The sequence below is a fragment of the Panthera uncia genome, chromosome B1, assembly GCF_023721935.1.
Source record: "Panthera uncia isolate 11264 chromosome B1, Puncia_PCG_1.0, whole genome shotgun sequence".
Taxonomy (NCBI): domain Eukaryota; kingdom Metazoa; phylum Chordata; class Mammalia; order Carnivora; family Felidae; genus Panthera; species Panthera uncia.
Window position 1 is genome coordinate 29534917 of NC_064811.1, and position 19984 is coordinate 29554900.

The following is a 19984-nucleotide window of genomic DNA, read 5'->3' on the forward strand; positions in this document are numbered from 1 at the left end:
CTTTCTTTCTTTCTTTCTTTCTTTCTTTCTTTCTTTCTTTCTTTCTTCTTCTCTTCAACACATACATGTATTTTTTTTAATGTAGAATTTATGTGGTTTACATAACCTGCCCTCCCTGACAACAGCCACACTATGACTAGAGAGTCCTATAGTTAGAAGGAGAAAATCCTGTTTTCTTGAGACCACACTGATGAAAACCCATGGAAGCCACTCCCTTTTCATGTCTCCATACCAGGACTTTGGCTGGAATGAAGCCAACATTGGAAGAATATCCTGGGAAGAGTATCAAGTTTCCCTACACAATCCCAGGTAATCCAAGCAGGTGGATATATATTTCCTTCTTCTGTTTACAATGCAACATTGATCGAGCTGGCATCTATTCTACCCAAAACATAGTTGATATCATATTTGAATGAGACTATAAGGGATGTTAAAAGATAAACGGAGGCACATATTAACAATTTTTAAGGACTGGGGTGCCTGGGTGGCTCAGTAGGTTAAGCGTCTGACTTCGACTCAGGTCATGGTCTCACATTTTGTGGGTTGGAGCCCTGCGTCCAACTCTGTGCTGACAGCTCAGAGCCTGGAGCCTACTTTGAATAGTGTGTCTCCTTCTCTCTCTGCCCCTCCCCCACTCACGCTCTGTCTCTGTCTCTCTCTCTCTCAAAAATAAAATAAACATCAAAAAAATTTTAATAAAAACAATTTAATGATTTCTTTGAGCAAACAAAACAAAACAAAACAAAACAAAACATTCAAATAAGGCAACACCTAAACTACAGTGGTCCAGAACACACCCCAGTCAGGAGCTAGGGAAGAATCTTATATGAAGTGCAGAAACAAAGAAAGGAGATTATTTGATTAGCTAGAGCTTGAAGCTTAGTTGGCTATTTGTGATTGGTTGTCCATAGCATTTCCATTTCATAATCTTGAGGCATTTACAAGCTTAGATTTTGGTTTTTTTATATAGGCCACTATAGCATTAGAGTCACATTGATCTAATGGCCTCCTTGTTTAAGTAATTGAATGGGGTAAGCTAATCATTTCTTCAATTGCTTTAAACTCCATTCCTGCTTCAGTTGAGGTTATCAGCAATACACAAATCTAAGTTAAAACTCTTTTGTGCTAAAGAAAATTCTTTCCCAGTAATGCAATTTAATGTTCAAATGCCTTCACTGAACTCAATGCAAGAACCACAAAGAAAGTTTAATGATTTTGCAAAGCTTCTTGCAAAGGACTCGTTCATTATTTTAGTGTTCTCTACATAAAGATATGTATGCTAAAATGACCTAGAATTCAGTACCAGAAATGTTTCCTACCTCTCTTCATCTAAAAATAAGACCAAAAAGGGGCACCTGGGTGGCTGAGTCGGTTAATAAGCCTCCCATTCTTAATTTCAGCTCAGGTCATGATCTCGCTAGTTCATGAGATCAAGACCCACGTTAAGGATTTGTGTTGCACATGGAACCTGCTTGGGATTCTGTCTTTCCCTGTCTCTCTGTCCGCCCGCCCCCAAAGAAATACATAAACTTAAAAAAAAGAATCAATTTGCCTCTTTTCTAGTAATTCCCCCCCCCCTTTTTCTTTGTATGATTTCTGATCTTTCTGTTTTTATTAGTAACAATCATAATCTTTTCTAGTAATTTTCCCCCTTTCTCTTTGTATGATTTCTGATCTTTCTGGTTTTATTGGTAACAATCATAATGTTTATGAGTTTATTTTAAGAACCATAAAATATTTATATTTTGGATGGGAGAGGAATAAAAAAGCTATAACATTTTAAATTATATATAATATATATATTATATATAAATGCTTACTCTATTCAAACCATGATTATAAATTACTGACCAAATTTTAGAAATAAATGATACTTAAAATTTTTTGTCATGTTTATTTATTTTGGGGAGAGAGTGGGAGATGGAGCGCGATCAGGGGAGGGGCAGAGAGAGAGGGAGACACAGAATCCAAAGCAGGCTCCAGGCTCTGAGCTGTCAGTGCAGAGACCCACATGGGACTTGAACTCGCAAGCTGTGAGATCATGACCTGAGCCAAGAAATAAATGACACTTAAAGGAGTTATGAATAATTTAATAATTCTAATTCAAGGAAGTGCGTGAAGTTTATAATTCATGTTTGTTTGTTCGAAGGACAAATTTTTTTCACCTGAGCCAGGTACCAGAACTGGAAAATGGAGCTAACCGGCAGCAGACAAGCTCTGTAGCAAAACTTCACGCACTGCAGATAGTTCTTTCCTGAGTGTCCTCATCATAAAAGAAGAAGGTAGAACTAGGGGCACCTAAGAGATTACTTCCAGCTCAGGAATTGTAGAATTCCTTTCAAGTTTAAGCTCTATGGATTTCAACATTCAAATGTCTAATTATCCTAAGAGAACATGTACAGAAATGACAAGAAGAGGTGGCGTTAGCAAGAGGAAGTGTCCAAACGTGCGTCTACTTACAAGACCACACTCAGGAAATGGACTCTAGTGAAGTGTTTCCTTTCATATTAGATTTGAATGTTATATTACATAATGAGCCTTTTGAAGTTCCGAGAACTCAAAATTCCATTCAGTGATCTGACATCGTGAAAATGGACGTTTCACCAGTCAAAAGAACAAGTTCATGATGGGGAAAACAATGATACTAAATATATTTACAATTTCTTAGTCATTATAGTAGTTTCGTGAAACGATAACCAGGATAAAAACACACTTTTCGGTACATATCACGTAAATCAGATACTATGCTTGACAACAAAGGAGAACGCTCTATAATTATTTTGAAATAGTGATTTGTTTTGTTTCAAGCACAACTGTTCACAATTACTTTATCCTAGCATTCAAGATAAACAAAACAGTCAGATCTGAAAGAATTTGGTATTAACTTTATTGTGAAGTAATCAGATAATTTTTACAGGCTGCAACAGGTTGAGAACTGTCCTTTTACCTGTAGCACTAAGATAAACTCTAAACAAAAATACATAAGAGAGGCAGAATACACAGCATTAGCAATTGTTTCTTTAAGTCTACCTTAAATAGTCAGCTAGTTAGCCTCTCCTGGTAGACTGAACTACACAACAGGATGCAAGTCTTTCTAGGTTCCTTTCAGTTCCATAAGGAGTGGGACTTGTATCCCCAGCGCCTAACAGAATATTTGACACGTAGTAGATGCTTAGTAAACATTTGTAGCGAGTGAACATATTTGTAGGTTATCTCGCTCATGGGTTATCTTGCTTGAGGGTTTAAAACTGAAGTTATTGATATTCAGCAAAATGGCTGGATTTTATTTCTCCATAGCACATGGAACACATTTTAGAATGTGTGTGTAAATATATATGTATATTTAGATGCTAGTTGTATTTCTGGCATCGTATACAGTTGTTTGAAGGTGGGTGCTGTTTTCTTGTAAAAAATTGAAAAGGAACTCCCTATTTGTAGGAAATCCCTTGAATCTGAGCTTACAAAGTGCTATAAGCTCTATTTTATCTTGGTATTGAGGCTCCCCAAAGGATGTATCATTCAAAACCTCAAAGGAAACTGTATTTTATGCAACAGATGCAATCAGCCACAGCACAAAAACAGCACTTTTTGGAAGGCTTATGAGAGATCCAAATGCTGTGAATCTCAAGATTCAACTCAAAGGGGCTGGAATGAATTACCTTATATTATATACTTCCACAGGTTTACCAGTTTTGTATCCTAGAAAATCATTTGAGAGTAAACATAGGGGGAAAAGTCATGTTGGCAATTACCATAGAGGAGTAGTAGAAATCCCAGGATCCTCTGGAGAAGGTGTGAGTAAAATTGTTTCTTCCAGTGCCTTACCTATTGTAGGTCAACAAACAGACAAACAAACAAAACAACAACAAAAAAAAAAACCCACAAAAAACAAAAACCAACAAACCCAAAACAAAAACAAAAACAAAAAACAAAACAAAACAAAACAAAAACCCACATACCAATGCTTACGTTTTCATTCAAACTCACATCCACAGAGTTTTCTCTGGACCAACCAAATTCATTCATCCACCAGCCTGAGAGACTCGAGGACTGAGCAGAAGACTGTCATCACTGAAAAACGTTGGTATGTAAGTTAGAAGAAGTTGTTTTCATGTTCAGGATGCTGGCTGTGTCACACCTCTTGTCCCCACGGAAACAGGATGTGCTTGGTCTATCTAGGTGATGAGTAGGGCAACAGTGTGGTTGCTGGGCTGCATCCCTGGGGACAGTTTCACCATGAAGTTCTCCTGATTGCTGCACTCTTGGTTCATCTGTGGGTCCACTGTTCAGTCTAAAGTCATTTGTATGTAGCATCCTCTACTTCACTGGCCTGCCCGTGCTGTCTGTCATTTCTTCCCCTTCCTCTCCTGGGTCTAGTCTATAGCATTCATTCTTCTAAACCCCTGTTTAACACATGGCTTATTTGTTCTTTTGATGTACATTTTTGGTTTTCTTTGATTCCTGTTAAATGCAATGTTTGGTCATTTTTGCTAGACTTTTAAAAAAATGTTGATTTATTTTTGAAAGAGACAGAGTGCAAACGGAGGAAGGGCAGGCAGAGAGGGAGACACATAATCTGAAGCAGGCTCCAGGCTCTGAGCTGTCAGCACAGAGCCCAACACGGGGCTCAAACCCACGGACTGCAAGATCAGGACTTGAGCCGAAGTCGGACGCTTAACCAACTGAGCCACCCAGGCGCCCCATTTTTGCTAGATTTTTAAGATCCACAAGGACAAGAACTATTTTTTTTAAACCACACACAGGATGAGGAGAATGCTCGGCACACGATATACCCACAATATATTTTGACTGATGGGCAAATATCTCACTGCCAGGCTCCTAGTCTCCGTAATATGTAGATGTACAGGTTATTCGTCCTCATTTTTACCAGCAGAGGTTTGCTGATAAACACCTAGCTTCTCTCAAGTGGATTATTGCTGATTAGCTTGTCTTGCTCTTTGTGCACATCATGGCTCGAGGGTGATGATTAAAGTCGTCCCCAAATAGGTTACAATGTCTATGACTGGCCCGAATCTCACAACTAAGCTGTAAGGAGGAGATCACCATTCTCACATTGAAACAGTCCACACTGTATAGAAGCTGAAGCTGTATGCACATGGTCGACTTGCTCAAGAATTCACTTGCCTTATTATATTCTGCTTCTTTGTTTATTTTGTATCATACAAAAGGGCATTGCCACAGCTGCTGGATTAAGTAATGGCTCAAAATATCAGTCTACAAGGTCACGCAAACACACTGCTATTTCTTCCTTTGAACAAGGATTTCAACTGCTGCAAAAATCCTCAAAATACACTTACGTACTCACATGAATAGTCCTCCCATGGATCATCTCTTCCTCTCAAAAGGCATATTGAAAGTATTTCCTTGTTCTTTGTGTGTGTGTGTGTGTGTGTGTGTGTGTTTCTAATTCCTAACATGTTCCGTGCTATCTTTCCTTGAAGTGCTCTACTTTCTGGGTTCTTAAGAATGTTGAGATTGTTTTTCAGGTATTAAGCGTTGAGCTTGTTGCTGAGGTAAGAACAAATAAAGTACAATAAAATATTTGGGAGTCTGGTGCTTTTTAAAAACATAGAATTTCTTAATGAGCATACTTTGAATATATTCAAAATGTATATTTAAAATCTTATAACTTATCCCACAGGGTAAAGCTGAAGGTTCCTTGCATTTCCAGTAATTGAATTAGTAATTGTCAGTTCTTTAGAAATTGCTCCTTTTTACTATTCTAAGCTATCGTTAAACTTTTGAAGATTTAATTAATAAAATTGTGGTTTTCAAAAGTACCCAAACAGAGGAGTCTGCTCTTCCCGTGGATGAATACATTATTTCTCTTGTACTTCTGAAATAAGAAACGTCCTCTAGTGTTGAACATACTGATATATTTCTCCTGGTATCATCAGTCCCTCTTAGGACATAAATGAGGCACAGAGGGCTTAACTCTTTCAGAACATAAGGAAGCTTCCCATACAGAGGCATTGACTTACTATGCCCTCCTGTAAAATCAAATGAATTCATATGGCACCTTTACTAAAATGCAGTTAAATAATTAATGCCTAACCACCTAGTTTATTATTTTTTTCCAGGAATGATCTTAGACTTTAGAAAATTACAAACCAGTTTAAGATTAAAGAGGATGGGGATGCCTGGGTGGCTCAGTCAGTTAAGCGTCTGACTTCGGCTCAGGTCATGATCTCACGGTCAGGGAGTTGGAGCCTCACGTCCAGCTCAGTGCTGACTGCTCAGAGCCTGGAGCCTGCTTTGGATTCTGTGTCTCCCTCCCTCTCTCTCGGCCCCCTCACCCCGCCCCCCGCCGACTCATACTCTGTCTCAAAAATAAAATAAAACATTAAAAAAATTTGTTTTAAGATTAAGGTGGGATTACAACAATGTATTTGCAGCAAAAGGAGTATGAAGACAAATTGAACTGTGCTATTTAAACTACAGTTTTCTCACTCTCACCCCCACCCGACAAGGATGGCTTATAGCAATCACTATCTATTGCGTTTAAAACAACACTAATATTGCTTAAGCAATAATAGCATATTTTAAAAACCGTAGGCCTGATTTTCAGACCTGATTTTCAAATAATGCTCTTAGTTTCTTTGTAAGTAGCAGCCAGAGTTAAAAACGCCCCTCATCTTGGTGTTAGATAATACCACAGAGAGTACTTCTAACTTCAGCCTTAGCTTCTGTCTACTGGCTAGACCTATTTAAATTTCCTTAACCTGTTTAATGAGGTCCAAAAATAAATGTATATTATAGAGAAAACTGAAGCACACTCACTATTTACAGAGAAATGACACAGAGAGGGCGTTTATGCAGTATGTGACCTAAATAACCCAAAGCAGATTTAATTCAATATGGGAACCTGGGATTACAGTGGAGCTGTTATCTGGGTCTATCAATAATTGTAAAAGCATCTTTACAAGGTGGCACGATCTTGGATTGCCGGTGTCCTGTCCTAACAAAAAATGAGTCCTCAGGAGAACAGAAATTAATTTACTCCTTTTTAAAAAACGTTTGTTTGTTTATTCACTTATGTATTTATTTATTTTGAGAGAGAGCGAGCACATGAGCAGGGGAGGGGCAGAAAGAGATGGAGAGAGAAAATCCCAAGTAGGTTCTGTGCTGACAGCAGAGGCGCAGAGGGGTGCCACAAACTGTGAGACCACGACCTGAGCTAAAATCAAGAGTCAGACATTTAACTGACTGAGCCACCCAGGTATCCCAGAAATTAATTTACTCTGGTTCTTAGTATTTAAAAAAAAATTTTAAGCTTATTTTGAGAGAGACAAAGACAGTGCGAGTGGGGGAGGAGAAGAGAGGGAGAGGGAGAGGGAGACAGAGAATCCCAAGCAGGCTCCACGCTGCTAGCACAGGGCCCGGCGTGCGTCTTGAACACACAAAACCGCAAGATCATGACCTGAGCCGAAATCCAGTCGGCGCTTAACCTACTGAGCCACCCAGGCACCCCCTTAGTATTTGACAGTTAAATAAAGTTCCCTTAAAATTGTATAGCTTAATTCTGAATTAAGAAATAAAACAGTAGAAAAATCATGCATTGCTAACAGTGCTCAAAATGACAGAAAAAAAAAAAAGTTCTTGATGTGCAGACCTAATGCAGAGGCTGAGAGGTACAATTGCAGATCCATACAAAAAAAAAAAAAAAAAAATTAGGTAATGCTGGTGAGGAAACTCACAGACCTGCCAAGACTCTAGTGCAAATGGGTTTATCCAAGTGATTTTTGGCAGTTGATTCAAGGCAGCAAGAGAGAAAGAACAGGGAAGATACGCTGAAAGGGAGAGGTAGGTGGGACGCCATTCCAGAAAGGAGATGCCCGTGATAATTTCATAATACAAATGCTTGCCGAGGGCCGGTTATGGCTGTCCTCCTCCCACCTATTGCCATTCACTGAGATCTTAGGGTGACCCAGAACCTGGAGATCAGAACAACAAGGAGGAAAGTGACACAAAAGGAAAAGACTGATGACATTTTCTTTTCTGATATTGGACACGGTTAGTATCTGTAGTGGATGGACATAAACTGAAGACAGCAGCTGAATGCATCCGATCAATGCGTCAAGATAACAACGGTCAAAGAGGGGAGAAAGTTGTGGTGCTGAGGAGCTTAATACTTTGTATTTATATAGTGGATTTTATTTCTGAGCAGCAAAGATACTTGAGGATTGAACATGTGTAATATTGTTCTCCTGGTAATGACAGTACTGTGGTGTCCTGAGGTGGTCTTAGCCCATCCACATCCAACTGGAAGAGTTGTAGTATTTCTGAAAAGCAGCACATCACACATCCCTCAGTATCCTGTCCTCACTTTAAAAACGAGTTTCCATGATACTGAGGGTGTGGCTCATGCCAAAGAATTTGCTTCTTGCAAATTTATTTTTTCAGTGTGAGGAACAGGGTGTCAATTCCACTTTCAAAGACATGAGTCCTTGTGTGACATGACTAAGAATAGGTCTCAGAGATATCATAGAGTACAGGTGAAAGGTCATTTTGTGGAGCTGAGATCTAGGACACCACAGTCATTTCCCATTGGCACATTATGTTATGACTGTCCACAGGAAAGGAGGGAAACTGGAAGCAAACTTGGAGAAATATGTAGTTTATATCAGACTCTTCCTTTTTCTCCTTTCTAGACTTTTCCTTCGTTATTTCTTCTTTCTCTTTGCCAGAACTACCTTCCAAACTTTAATCACACCCTGGAAGAAGTCAAGTCATGAGGAAGCTATAGAAACACATTCTAAATACTAGGATACCATGAAGTACACAGTAGCAATGCATCTGGCACACCCTCATTTGAAACTGTCTCCTAAAACTTTGGCAGAGAGGAAACTATCCAGTTTTTATTTCACAAAATTTTGCTTCATTGGTTTCATGTCATAGGCCCATGACTGTATAAAGAGTCATAATCTTGATAAACACATCAGTGACTCAACAGGGAAGTGTTGCAAAGCTGTAGTCCAAACACTGGTATTAATTTCAGAGGCCATTAATGCTATTAAAAAAGGAACTTTTGCTAACCAAATAATGGAATGCCCTTAATTACTTTTCAGTTCGAATACAGTCCCTGACACCCTGAACAGACCATTTTCTTTCTTTATGTAAAGTGACCATAGAACTTGGCAACAAAGACTTTAAGTATTAAACTCCCAGGTACGACAAGACATCTCAAATTCAGTTATCACTGCAATTGAATGGTAAAGATAGAGAATTTACTTATAAAGGAATGTAACTATCTGTTACATGTCTGCTGTAGCTCTGTAGCTTTACAAATCTGGTGACTTAGTTTAAATCAACTCTTTTAGGGCTCCTGGATGGCTCAGTTGTTTAAGCGTCTGGCTTTGGATCAGGTCATGGCCCCACAGTTAGTGAGTTCGAGCCCCATGAGGGGCTCTGTGCTGACAGCTCAGATCCTGGAGCCTCCTTTGGATTCTGTGTTTCCCTCTCTCTCTGCCCCTCCCCTGCTCATACTTTGTCTCCCCCTCAAAAATAAATAAACATTAAAAAATTAAATCAACTCTTTTACTTCTACTTCTCATCAACACATAAAAATGGCACAAATGAAAGATAAGTTTCAAATCTATAATTAAATTGCTCTGTCACCATTTTTATTGGCATACTTTTTAATGAGTTTTTCAGTTGTTTAAATTCATATGAAAATCAATAACAAAGAGTTAGCTGTCTATGTGGCCTTTATTTGGAGCCTAATTTTTAAAACTTGTGTGAAAAATAAGGTGTTTGTGATTTTGATGAGTTAATTGGGAAAGTGAACCCTAAGCAAGTATTTAACATTATTATGGAATTTTTAAAGAACAATAGTATGATTTTTTAAAAAAAGAAGAATGCGTGGACGGTTTATTACATTTCATCATCGTCTTAATCATCGAACATTTGTTTATCTTCTGCTGTATCTAGAGCTCTGTGCTCCAGATAAAGTAGTTGATATTGGGTCATTACCAGGTAGTAATTATTCCACCTCTGTTTGAAGATCATGCCAAGCTCAACTGAGTACTTTTAATTTAAGTTCATTCTTGAACACCTGCCACTGTATTCCAAGCATATTTGAATGTCAAAATACACTCTTTATAAAGTCAATTATAATATGTGTTTGCTGTTTTGCAGTAACTCACTTGATGTGAATATGTTATGCAACTTTAATATCATCACCAAAGGACCTCGTAGTGAATGCAACAATTTGGCCTTAGTTCTTTTTTAATATATATATTTCATTTATATCAAAGTAATACATGTATATAGTTCTTTATTTTATGTTTATTTATTTATTTTGAGGGGGGGAGCAAGAAAGAGCATGTGTATGTGTCTGCTAGCATGTGAGCGGGGGAGGGGCAGAGAGTGAGGAAGAGAGAGAATCCCAAGCAGACTCCCAACGCTGGGCTCAATTTTAGGAACTATGAGATCATGACCTGAACTGAAATGAAGAGTCAGACACTTAACCAATTGAGCCACCCAAACGCCCCGATATGTATATAGTTCTTAAGAATCGATAACATGACAACAACTTTAAAGAAAAGCAACAGCACTTGCTCCTTTCCCACCTCCCACCTGAAATACCCAAGTATCTGTCAATGATCTACAGTCAAAGGCCACCAGAACACAACTATCATCGAATAGATAGAGCTAATTACTCATTTCAGCAACAGAGAACTCACATCACAGGGAGCCGTGGGTTATCTAATTTAAAGAGACTTACAGGATTGGGTTTGGGGGGAATTTCTTGCTCTGCATAAGAATTTGTTTAGACATGGGAACAATGCAGGGCACCTGGGTGGCTCAGTCCATTAAGCATCTGATCTCAGTTCCGGTCATGATCTCACAGTTTATGGGTTTGAGCCCCTCATAAGACTCTGCACTGAAAGCTTAGAGCCTGGAGCCTGCTTCCGATTCTGTGTCTCCCTCTCTCTCTGCCCAACCCCGCTTGTGCACACTTTCTCTGTTTCAAATATAAATAAATAAATAAATAAATAAATAAACAAACAAATAAATAATGAAAAAAAAGAAATGGGAACAATTCTATGATTGGATATTCCACTAAATCTTCTCTATAGGGATGGAAGACCAGAGAAATACTAAAGCTTAGTTGGTAAGAAGCAGCCTCAGCCACATGAGCTGAAATAGGGACATGTTGGGTATTTTGTGGCTAGGTCAGTGCTCATATCTTGTCTGTGTTTAGACATGATTATAAAGTGGTCTTCATTGTGTCTTGATTCATTATAGTCACAGAGTGTCCTTGTATGATATTCATGTTCTGTGAAATGTTTTATGTTCAACAGGAGAACACCAGAGCCTAGCAGTGAATGTCAGGTGGGTCCCTAGCAACACTACGGCCCAGCAGATAGCCCTGGACTAGCCCCTGTGGGTCAGGAGTGGCTTTCCTCTCTCCCACATCACATTCAATTTTTTAGCAGTTTCTTCTGGAACTTACCTCCAGATTCTTAAGTACTAGTTTCCTCTTATTCTTAAAGTTTTGATTTATTTTTAAATATTTGACTTCCTGCTATAGAAATAAGCTTTTTTGGGGCACCTGGGTGGCTCAGTCAGTTGGGCCTCTGACTTCTGCTCAGGTCATGATCTCACAGTCCATGAGTTCGAGCCCCGCATCATGCTCTGTGCTGACAGCCCTGAGCCTGGAGCCTGCTTCGGATTCCCTCTCTCCCTGCCCCTCCCCCGCTTGTGCTCTGTCTCTCAAAAATAAAATAAACGTTAAAAAAATTAAAAAAATAAAAGAAAGAAGCCTTTTGGTCTCTTATCTATCCCATTTATACTCATTCTCTACATACATGCCTCCTGTCAACATCCTGGTATGTGCTGATATCACCAATATTACTTAAAAGTAATTATAGTTATTTTTGTTTTTATGGCTATGAAAATATTATCCAGAGCAGTACTGTACAGAATACTATGATTATATATCCTTTCCTTTAGAATTTAATTAATTGTCTTACTTGATTTGATTTGCTCAGTTACCAATAATTCTTCCCCTAAATTCTCCAGTAGAATTGCAAAACTTTTCTTTGAATGGTTAAAACATCAGATAGTTCTTTAGTTCCATTTTCCTCTTGTAGACAGCCCTCCTGAACGCTCAGATGACTGAGGGACCCTGGAGCTATTTTTTTTTAATTAATCTCTACACTCAACGTGGGGCCTGAACTTATAACCCCAAGATTGAGAGTTGTATGCTACACCAACAGAGCCAGCCAGGCGCCCTTCGACTAGGAGTTCTTGAAGACTATCACATTGCTGTAACATTGCGACTTCCCCTTAAGCATTTAATTTGTTCCTCTCTTTGCTGGCTTTTCTATTTCCCAAGCCGTTTTCTGTCTGTTCACTCTGCTGTTTTTGATGTAACCCCTAGTAACTTCCCAAGAAAGTGCATACAGGAAGCAAATTTTTTGATATGTGCATACCTGAAAATGCCCACCCTGCCCCCCTGAACACTTTAAAAAATATTTTCTTATTTTTTTCCAGTTTTATTAAAATATAATTGATAGGAGGCTTCATTATGTAGGCATAATTGATAAAATCATTGGCCAGTAGTGATTGATTTAAACTCCAGCCCTTCTAGCCTCTCTGATGGTAGGATTATGAGGGTGGGACTGAAACTTGCAACCCTCCAGTCTCCTGGTTCAACCCCTGACAACCAGCCCTCTTCCAAAGGGCTATCCTATAGCCACTTCATTAATATAACAATGGCCACCTTATTGCTCTCACCGCTTAGGAAATTCCAAAAGTTTTAGTAGCTCCTGTCAAGAAATGGGGTCTAAATCCTAACATACATTTCTTCTTATAAATCGCAATATCACAATATGGCTACATGATTTTCACCATAGCGTTAGCCAATCCTTCCATCCCATCACATTAATTACCATTTCTTTTTCGTGTCACTGCACACTTGCATGATAGTTTGGGGGAAACAGAATTCTAAATTACAAAGAGGTTTTCCTCTGAATATTAAAGTCACAAATCTGTTATTTTCTAGGTCTTCATGTTGCTGTTGAGAAATTCAGTGCCTTTTGATTTAAACGTAAGCCTTTTTCCTTCTTCGGAGGCTATTAGGATCTTTGTCCTTGGTGTTTTGAATATTCATTATGACATGACTAGCTATGCCCTTTTTTTTTTTTTGCATGTATTTTGCATGTATTTTTTTTTTTTTGCATGTATTGTTTGCATGTATTGCCCTTTCAATCTAGAATATGAAATTCTTCAGTTCTGGGAAACTGTCTTGTATTATTTCTTTGATATTTTATTTCTTTCAGTCTTTTCTCTCCAGGGAAAAGACTTATTATTTGGACCACCTGGATGAATGACCTTAACCTCCTTTTTTCCCTCTTGTCTCTTTGTCTTTTTGTTTGACCTTCTGGGCAATTTCCTCAACTATTTATTTCTACCCGTATACCAGTTTGAAAAATTTCTGTTTGTTATCCTATTTTAATTTCGGTGAGTTCTTTCCCCTTGTCCAAATGTTCCTTTTTTTAGAAAATCTTTTTGTTTTGTTTTGTAGATGCATTATGTTCTCTAATCCTAGACTCTAAGGATGCTAATTATAGATTTATTTCATATTTTCTCCTCTTCCCTATGTTAGCTCTATTTTCTCAAATTTTTTATTCATGTTTGCTTCAGTGTCTAATGTCATAAAAGAGGCTTTTTCAAACGCCTTACTCACTTGTCTATTACTCCATTCTTTTTTTTTTTTTAATTTACATCCAAATTAGCATATAGTGCAATAATGATTTCAGGAGTAGATTCCTTAGTACCCCTTACCCATTTAGCCCATCCCCCTTCCCACAACCCCTCCAGTAACCCTCAATTTGTTTTCCATATTTATGAGTCTCTTCTGTTTTGTCCCTCTCTCTGTTTTTATATTATTTTTGTTTCCCTTCCCTTGTGTTCATCTGTTTTGTCTCTTAAAGTCCTCATATGAGTGAAGTCATATGATTTTTGTCTTTCTCTGACTAATTTCACTTAGCATAATACCCTCCAGTTCCATCCATGTAGTTGCAGATGGAAAGATTTCATTCTTTTTGATTGCTGAGTAATACTCCATTGTGTGTATGTGTGTGTGTGTGTGTGTGTGTGTGTGTGTATGTATGTATGTGTGTGTGTGTGTGTATATATATATATATATATATATATATATATATATACCACATCTTCTTTATCCATTCATCCATCGATGGACACTTGGGCTCTTTCCATACTTTGGCTATTGTTGATAATGCTGCTATAAACATTGGGGTGCCTGTGTCCCTTCGAAACAGCACTCTTACTCCATTCTTAAAAGTGAGGCATTAGGAGAAACTTTCAGTAACTTCTTATGCCTTAGATGGGGTTTATGACAGACTGGGTCCTTCACTGTTGATGGGACATGGGGTCAGGGATGGGGGGTGGGGAGGAGCACCAAAAGTTTCACTATTAATAGATTTTTCTCTTTGGATGTTCAATTACTCTAGAGAGGAAACCTCTAATCTTCTGCCTGAGAGGTTATGCCTGCAGGCCCCTGTTCTTGGAACTGAGCAGAACGGTCACGGTCGCATGGGACCTCACTATTTAACATTGTCAGCTTTCTCTTAACCCATGCCATCATAGCACTTCCTTCCAGTTCTTGGCGAGGTCCAGGCCTCCTACCTTCCTGCTGCAGTTTCTTCATAGAGAAAGTCTGTAGCTTCTGATGTGTGGGAGAGAGACTTATCTGGCTATTTGGAACAGAGGAAGGGATTTAGGAATCTACCTGCTCCCCAAACTGAGTTCCAGTAAAAACTGGCTTATGCCCCCCCTTCACTCTCACTGTCAGAGGTACTAGATGTCTCTAATTCCTGGTACCTTCTGAGATTACATGGCATGAACTGGCCTATTTTCGCCCCTATACATGCTCTCTTTGCCTGTTAAGTCCTTTACTTAGTCCAGCTGCTTTTGCTGTTCCCAAAGTTTGTTGACATCTTTTGTCTGTCACAGTATCACCCATTCTCTCTGTCCTTTAGGGATTATACATTCTCTTACCCTCTTCAGTGGCATTTTGGGAGACGCAGAGATAGAATATATATCTAGCCTACATTGTTTAACCAGGAACCTAAGCTTCGAATTTTACTACTTATTCTCTAAATACTCTTAAAAATTGATAAGCACACTGGGAATTCTGTAACAAAGGATTGGGGGAAACAAAAACAAAACAACTACTTTTCCTTTTTCCTTCCACACATCATTCAGTTGTATGAGCTTGTCCTAATCAGATAAAAATGAACAGAAATTCAACAAGAGTTTTCGAATGGGGCAAATTTAGTCTGTGCTCACTGTACCCAAATCTCTGATGGAGCCAGCTACAGGCACTCAAAGAAAATAACAAAATCAGATAACAGGACTTGTAACAGTGACTCATAGTACCTTATGCCTATGTAATCCCTTTGCTTACATCTGATTTATCAACCCTGGCTCACTCTAATTTCCATGGAAAGTAGCATACTTTATCACACTTCAAACTGTGTTGTCCTCACCTCCTGACTAGTATCAACAGGTTGTTCAGTCCATTGCAGAAGTTTCTTTCTCCTGTAGTACACAAGTGACCATCCACTTCACTTGAATTTCATCTCTACTCACCGTGATGCTTTTCATGTTAAGGAGAACTGTTGTTTTTCAACCATACAATGTTGCATAGGAATTGAAGGCTGCCTGCTAGTTGCTTTAATGTCAGTGGAAGCAAAGAGTTCTCAGTAAAGAAAGTAAAAGATAGTCTTAGTAGTGATAAGAGCTAGTAGCCACAGTGAAGATGCTAATCAAATGTTCAACCCACCAAGATAAATGTTAGGAGCTAGTGTCTGTGGATGTCACAAATCTTGATTGCAAATGTCAGTTCTTTCCATGGTTAGTGACTTCAATTACCTGGAAACAAGATGCAGGAACATGCAGATGCTTGTTTTAACAAGTAAATGTAGCAATGGCCAGTGGTAGGTCTGACTTTGCAAATATTACATGTACTTGGGAAGTCAGACAGAGAACAAGTTTGGACTTGAGGATAGCAAATGTCAATGAGGCTGAAGAAAAATGTTTTTGGGTGATTTTTTTTAATCCCCCCTGCCCTGAGAAAGAAATTTACAACATATCTAGAAGGAAAAAAAAGTGTATTGGTATATTGGTCCAATGTTCAGCATTTCACTATCAGTTTTACTCAACAATTAAAACGTGCATAGTATAAATCTCCATTGATCTCTTCTACTTCCAGGGACTCATCCATCACCTATTTGCTGATGACATTTAAATATGCCAATATTATTCTTTGTTTTTAATTTATAGTGCATTTCAAACTGTCCTAAGCTATCTCAAACTCAGCAAATCCAAAATTAATCAAATTATCTACTCATCCAGTCTAACGTTCTTCCTAAATTCCTTAGCTCATTGAATTGTTCTCTCATTTATTTGCTCATCTCAACTAAAACGTTTTAGTCTCATGCTCTCTCCAAGCACAGTGATTCCACCAATGGCCAATAAATATTTCTTAAATCAATGAATGGATTTTCAATGCTTTTGATTCCTCTCCCTCTAATGACTTAGTGAGTTCTAGTCACTTGACTTCAACCCCCTTCTCAAGACATCTCCTTCCCTGCCTGTACTGTTGCTGCTCTAATATGGGCCCTCAAGCCTTCTGCCTCCTGGGTCTCTACCATCTAAACTGTCTGCAGCACAACTTTGGTCATATTTTTAACTTAGTTTAAAAATACTTAATTTCTCTCTTTTGCCTGCCAAACAAAATTCCAACTTCTTCTCCTGACTCTCCTCAGTTATTAGATCCTTCTTTCATCACTTCCTCCGACTTGTTTTTGAATCTTTCTGTAAAGCCAGGCTTTCCCATGTTTGATTGCACTGGGTCATTTCGTGCCTCCATGCCTTTGATCATGTGATTATTTCTTACCCTAGAATGTTCCTTTTCTCTATCTTCTAGCCTGCTCAAATCCAGACCATCCTATAGCTCCTAATCCAAAACCTCCCAGGCCTCTAGATGGACTTACTTTTTTACTCCTCAAAGCTTGCATGACCTTTTTATGTACATGTCTGCTCTATCTCTCACAAAGTCTGAGTTGCATTTTCATAATCTGCTAGGTCCCAAGTCCAAAAAGGCCCTCTTGCCTAGCCCTTAAGCCCAGCCCACAGAAAATGTTATAGAAAGTTTTCAGAATTGGCATTGACTGAAAGCCATTATATACACTATTACTGAGGATTACATACATATTTCAGGAGTTAAAGGGAAAAAAAGTAAAGAAAAGAAAAGAAAATTGAAGCAGAAAGCGTTTAGTATTGAGAAGATGGTGAAAAATATTAAAACAAAGTGGCCCATGATGTATGAACTGATATCTCAAGAAGAAATCACCTTTTCAGTGAACCGAGGTTCACAGAGGCCCTCCTCTCGCCGCCACCCTGCCACCATGCTTCATGCCGTTCCCTTTCTTTTCCTGAAGACTCTTCAAACCACAGGCAGCGTGGGCAGTAATGAGACCTGTGGTTCATTCTTTATTCTTTATTCACTGGGTTTTCTTTCCCTATCTTGTCATCCAGGCATCATGAGTGTGGCTCTAAGAATCGCAGTGTCAAATGAGAAAATGTGATGGCTTGGGGAGAAGCAGCCTGGTCCTCCCTTTGGAAAGCTTTCACTTCATCCCAGTATCTCTGAAAGAATATGAATCTGGAATGCGCTGCCCTCTCCAGGTGCTATGTTCTCTCTAATCAGGGGAGGGGGATTGGAGAGGAGGAAGCGGGGGGAGGGGGGATTCCTTGGCACCCCCCCCCCCAGGTTCTCTTGTATCAAGTCCTGTATTGCAATGGCCTCATATATAATGTGCTACCTGAAACATCAGTAGTGGTGAGAAACTGTTGTATGTGAATTTTAATTATACATGGTGAAGAGTCCTTGCTAGTTCAGAGAGAGCCACTCTTCATGTTTGCTTTATTTTAGTGAAGGGGCATTTTATCGAATTAGAGAGAAATTATCACAGAGGAAAGTGGCCAGGCACCTGTCTCAATCCCACTGCAGGCTTGCTGTATAAAAAGGTACTAATTTGACTTACCTAACCAATGGTAATAGATGTACTCTAGCAGAGGATTCTGTTTTTAAAGCTCTTTATTATAAAAGAATTATAAATATATGCTAATTAGAGAAAAATCGTAAAGACCCTCCCTGTAACCACATCCAGCTTCAACAATTAAGTAGCAGCCCATCTTAACTCATCTCAACACCACTCCAACACTTCCTGATTGTTTTGCAACAATTCAAACATCATATTATTTCATTCATAAATATTTTTAATTATCACATAGGAATCTTATTGACAATACTGTTAAACAGTTTACCTTTGATTAATAAAGTTCTCATCCCACCATAGAATCTATATTTTTTTGCCTCAAAACTTGAAAGGCACATAGGGCTTCTCATATACATATTGAATGTGTAAAACTTCCATGGAGAGTGGGATTGTGTGAGCTAGCTCTATCCCTGTGATTAATCTACTCTGTACACAATGGCAACCAGGGTGTGGGAACGCCCCTCCTTTGGTCACCTAGTAACTTTTCACTGGTCAACAAGAAGCTGAATAAACTATTATGTTGCGAGAAAGTGCTTGGCTAGCTGACTTGGATCATCTCCTAGATTTTAAGAGAAGTTCCATTGCCAAGTTTGAATTCGCTAAACCTTCAAGGCTTTGCTGGCAGAAAAGAAGCGTTCCACTCTTGGAGCATAAATGGATTCAGAAGACATGGGCTCAGGTAAACTAGGCCAAATATTGAAGCAGATTTGGAGACAAAATCTGATGCTAAAACAGGCCCTCCTGGGAGATAGCCATTGTGAAGGGGCTGGCGGGGCCACTTGGATAGCCACAGTGGTCTTTCTGGGGCAAGAGCTCAGTGGGGCCCTTCACCAACTCTTGGAGCACACTGCAGGGACTCTGCGCTCTACCTGCCAGCAGCTGTATGTATTGCTTGACAAGGAGAATCAGTGTATCTGGAAACAAGGCAAGTATTTCTTTTTATTCTTTCTCTAAGAAATGTTGATTGAGTAGTCACTTTAAGAGGTACTAAGGAGCATGCGAAGAAGGCTAAGATAGAGTCTTGTCCATAAGGGACTATTTGGGGAAATAAGGTAAGACAAATGCACAATAGTGCAAGAGATATCAAAACTAGTTCCATTCAAGAAATAGAAAGAAAGTACATTAAGAGTTCAGAAGCAAGAATGATTCCATTTTTAGAATGGGAATTTGGGAATTTTGCTAGATCAAATGTTGTATTTTAAGCTGAAGCTTAAGTAGGGTTCCTGGGTGGCTCAGTCGGTTGAGCGACTGACTTCGGCTCAGGTCATGATATCACAGTTTGTGAGTTCTAGCCCCGCGTCAGGGTCTGTGATGACAACTCAGAGCCTGAAGCCTGCTTCAGATTCTGTGTCCCCTTCTCTCTCTGTCCCTCCCCCACTCATGCTCTGTCTCTCTCTGTCTCAGAAATAAACATTAAAAAAATCTTTTTTAAAAAATAAATAAGCTGAATCTTAAGGAATGAATTGGATTCATGCAGCTGGAAATTAGGAATCTTGAAAAAGCATTCCAGGCAAGGGTATTATTAGCAGGATCCACAATTAAGAGTAGGAAAATTGGGGTACCCGGGTAGCTCAGTTGGTTAAGCAACCAACTTCGGCTCAGGTCATGATCTCATGGTCTGAAGGTTGAGCCCCATGTCGGGCTCTGTGTTGACAGCTCAGAGTGTGGAGCCTGCTTTGGATTCTGTGTCTCCCTCTCTCTCTGTCCCTCCCCCACTCATGCGCTCTCTCTCTCTCTCTCTCTCTCTCAAAAATAAACAGTAAGAAAAAAATTTTTAAGCAGAAAAATATTCCTGTTTTGAGACAGAACAAGCAGTTTTTCTATATTGGAATATGATGAAGTTCTATTTGTAGAATTATTTGAGC

At 39.0% G+C, this 19984-nt stretch overlaps 1 protein-coding gene and 1 long non-coding RNA gene across 2 annotated transcripts in view; one reads left to right on the plus strand and one right to left on the minus strand.

Annotated features, from left to right (window-relative positions):
* Positions 1–4131, minus strand: part of LOC125922696 (uncharacterized) — a 22499-nt gene extending 18368 nt beyond the window's left edge. Inside the window, exon 1 of the long non-coding RNA XR_007457746.1 lies at positions 3970–4131. This is a non-coding gene — a long non-coding RNA (uncharacterized LOC125922696). The remainder of the gene's footprint in view (positions 1–3969) is intronic.
* Positions 4132–18649: 14518 nt separating this feature from the next.
* DTHD1 (death domain containing 1) overlaps positions 18650–19984 on the plus strand; it is a 71575-nt gene continuing 70240 nt past the window's right edge. Inside the window, exon 1 of the mRNA XM_049630421.1 lies at positions 18650–19044. Within this exon, the coding sequence (XP_049486378.1) occupies positions 18774–19044 (271 nt within the window). The 5' untranslated portion in view covers positions 18650–18773. The remainder of the gene's footprint in view (positions 19045–19984) is intronic.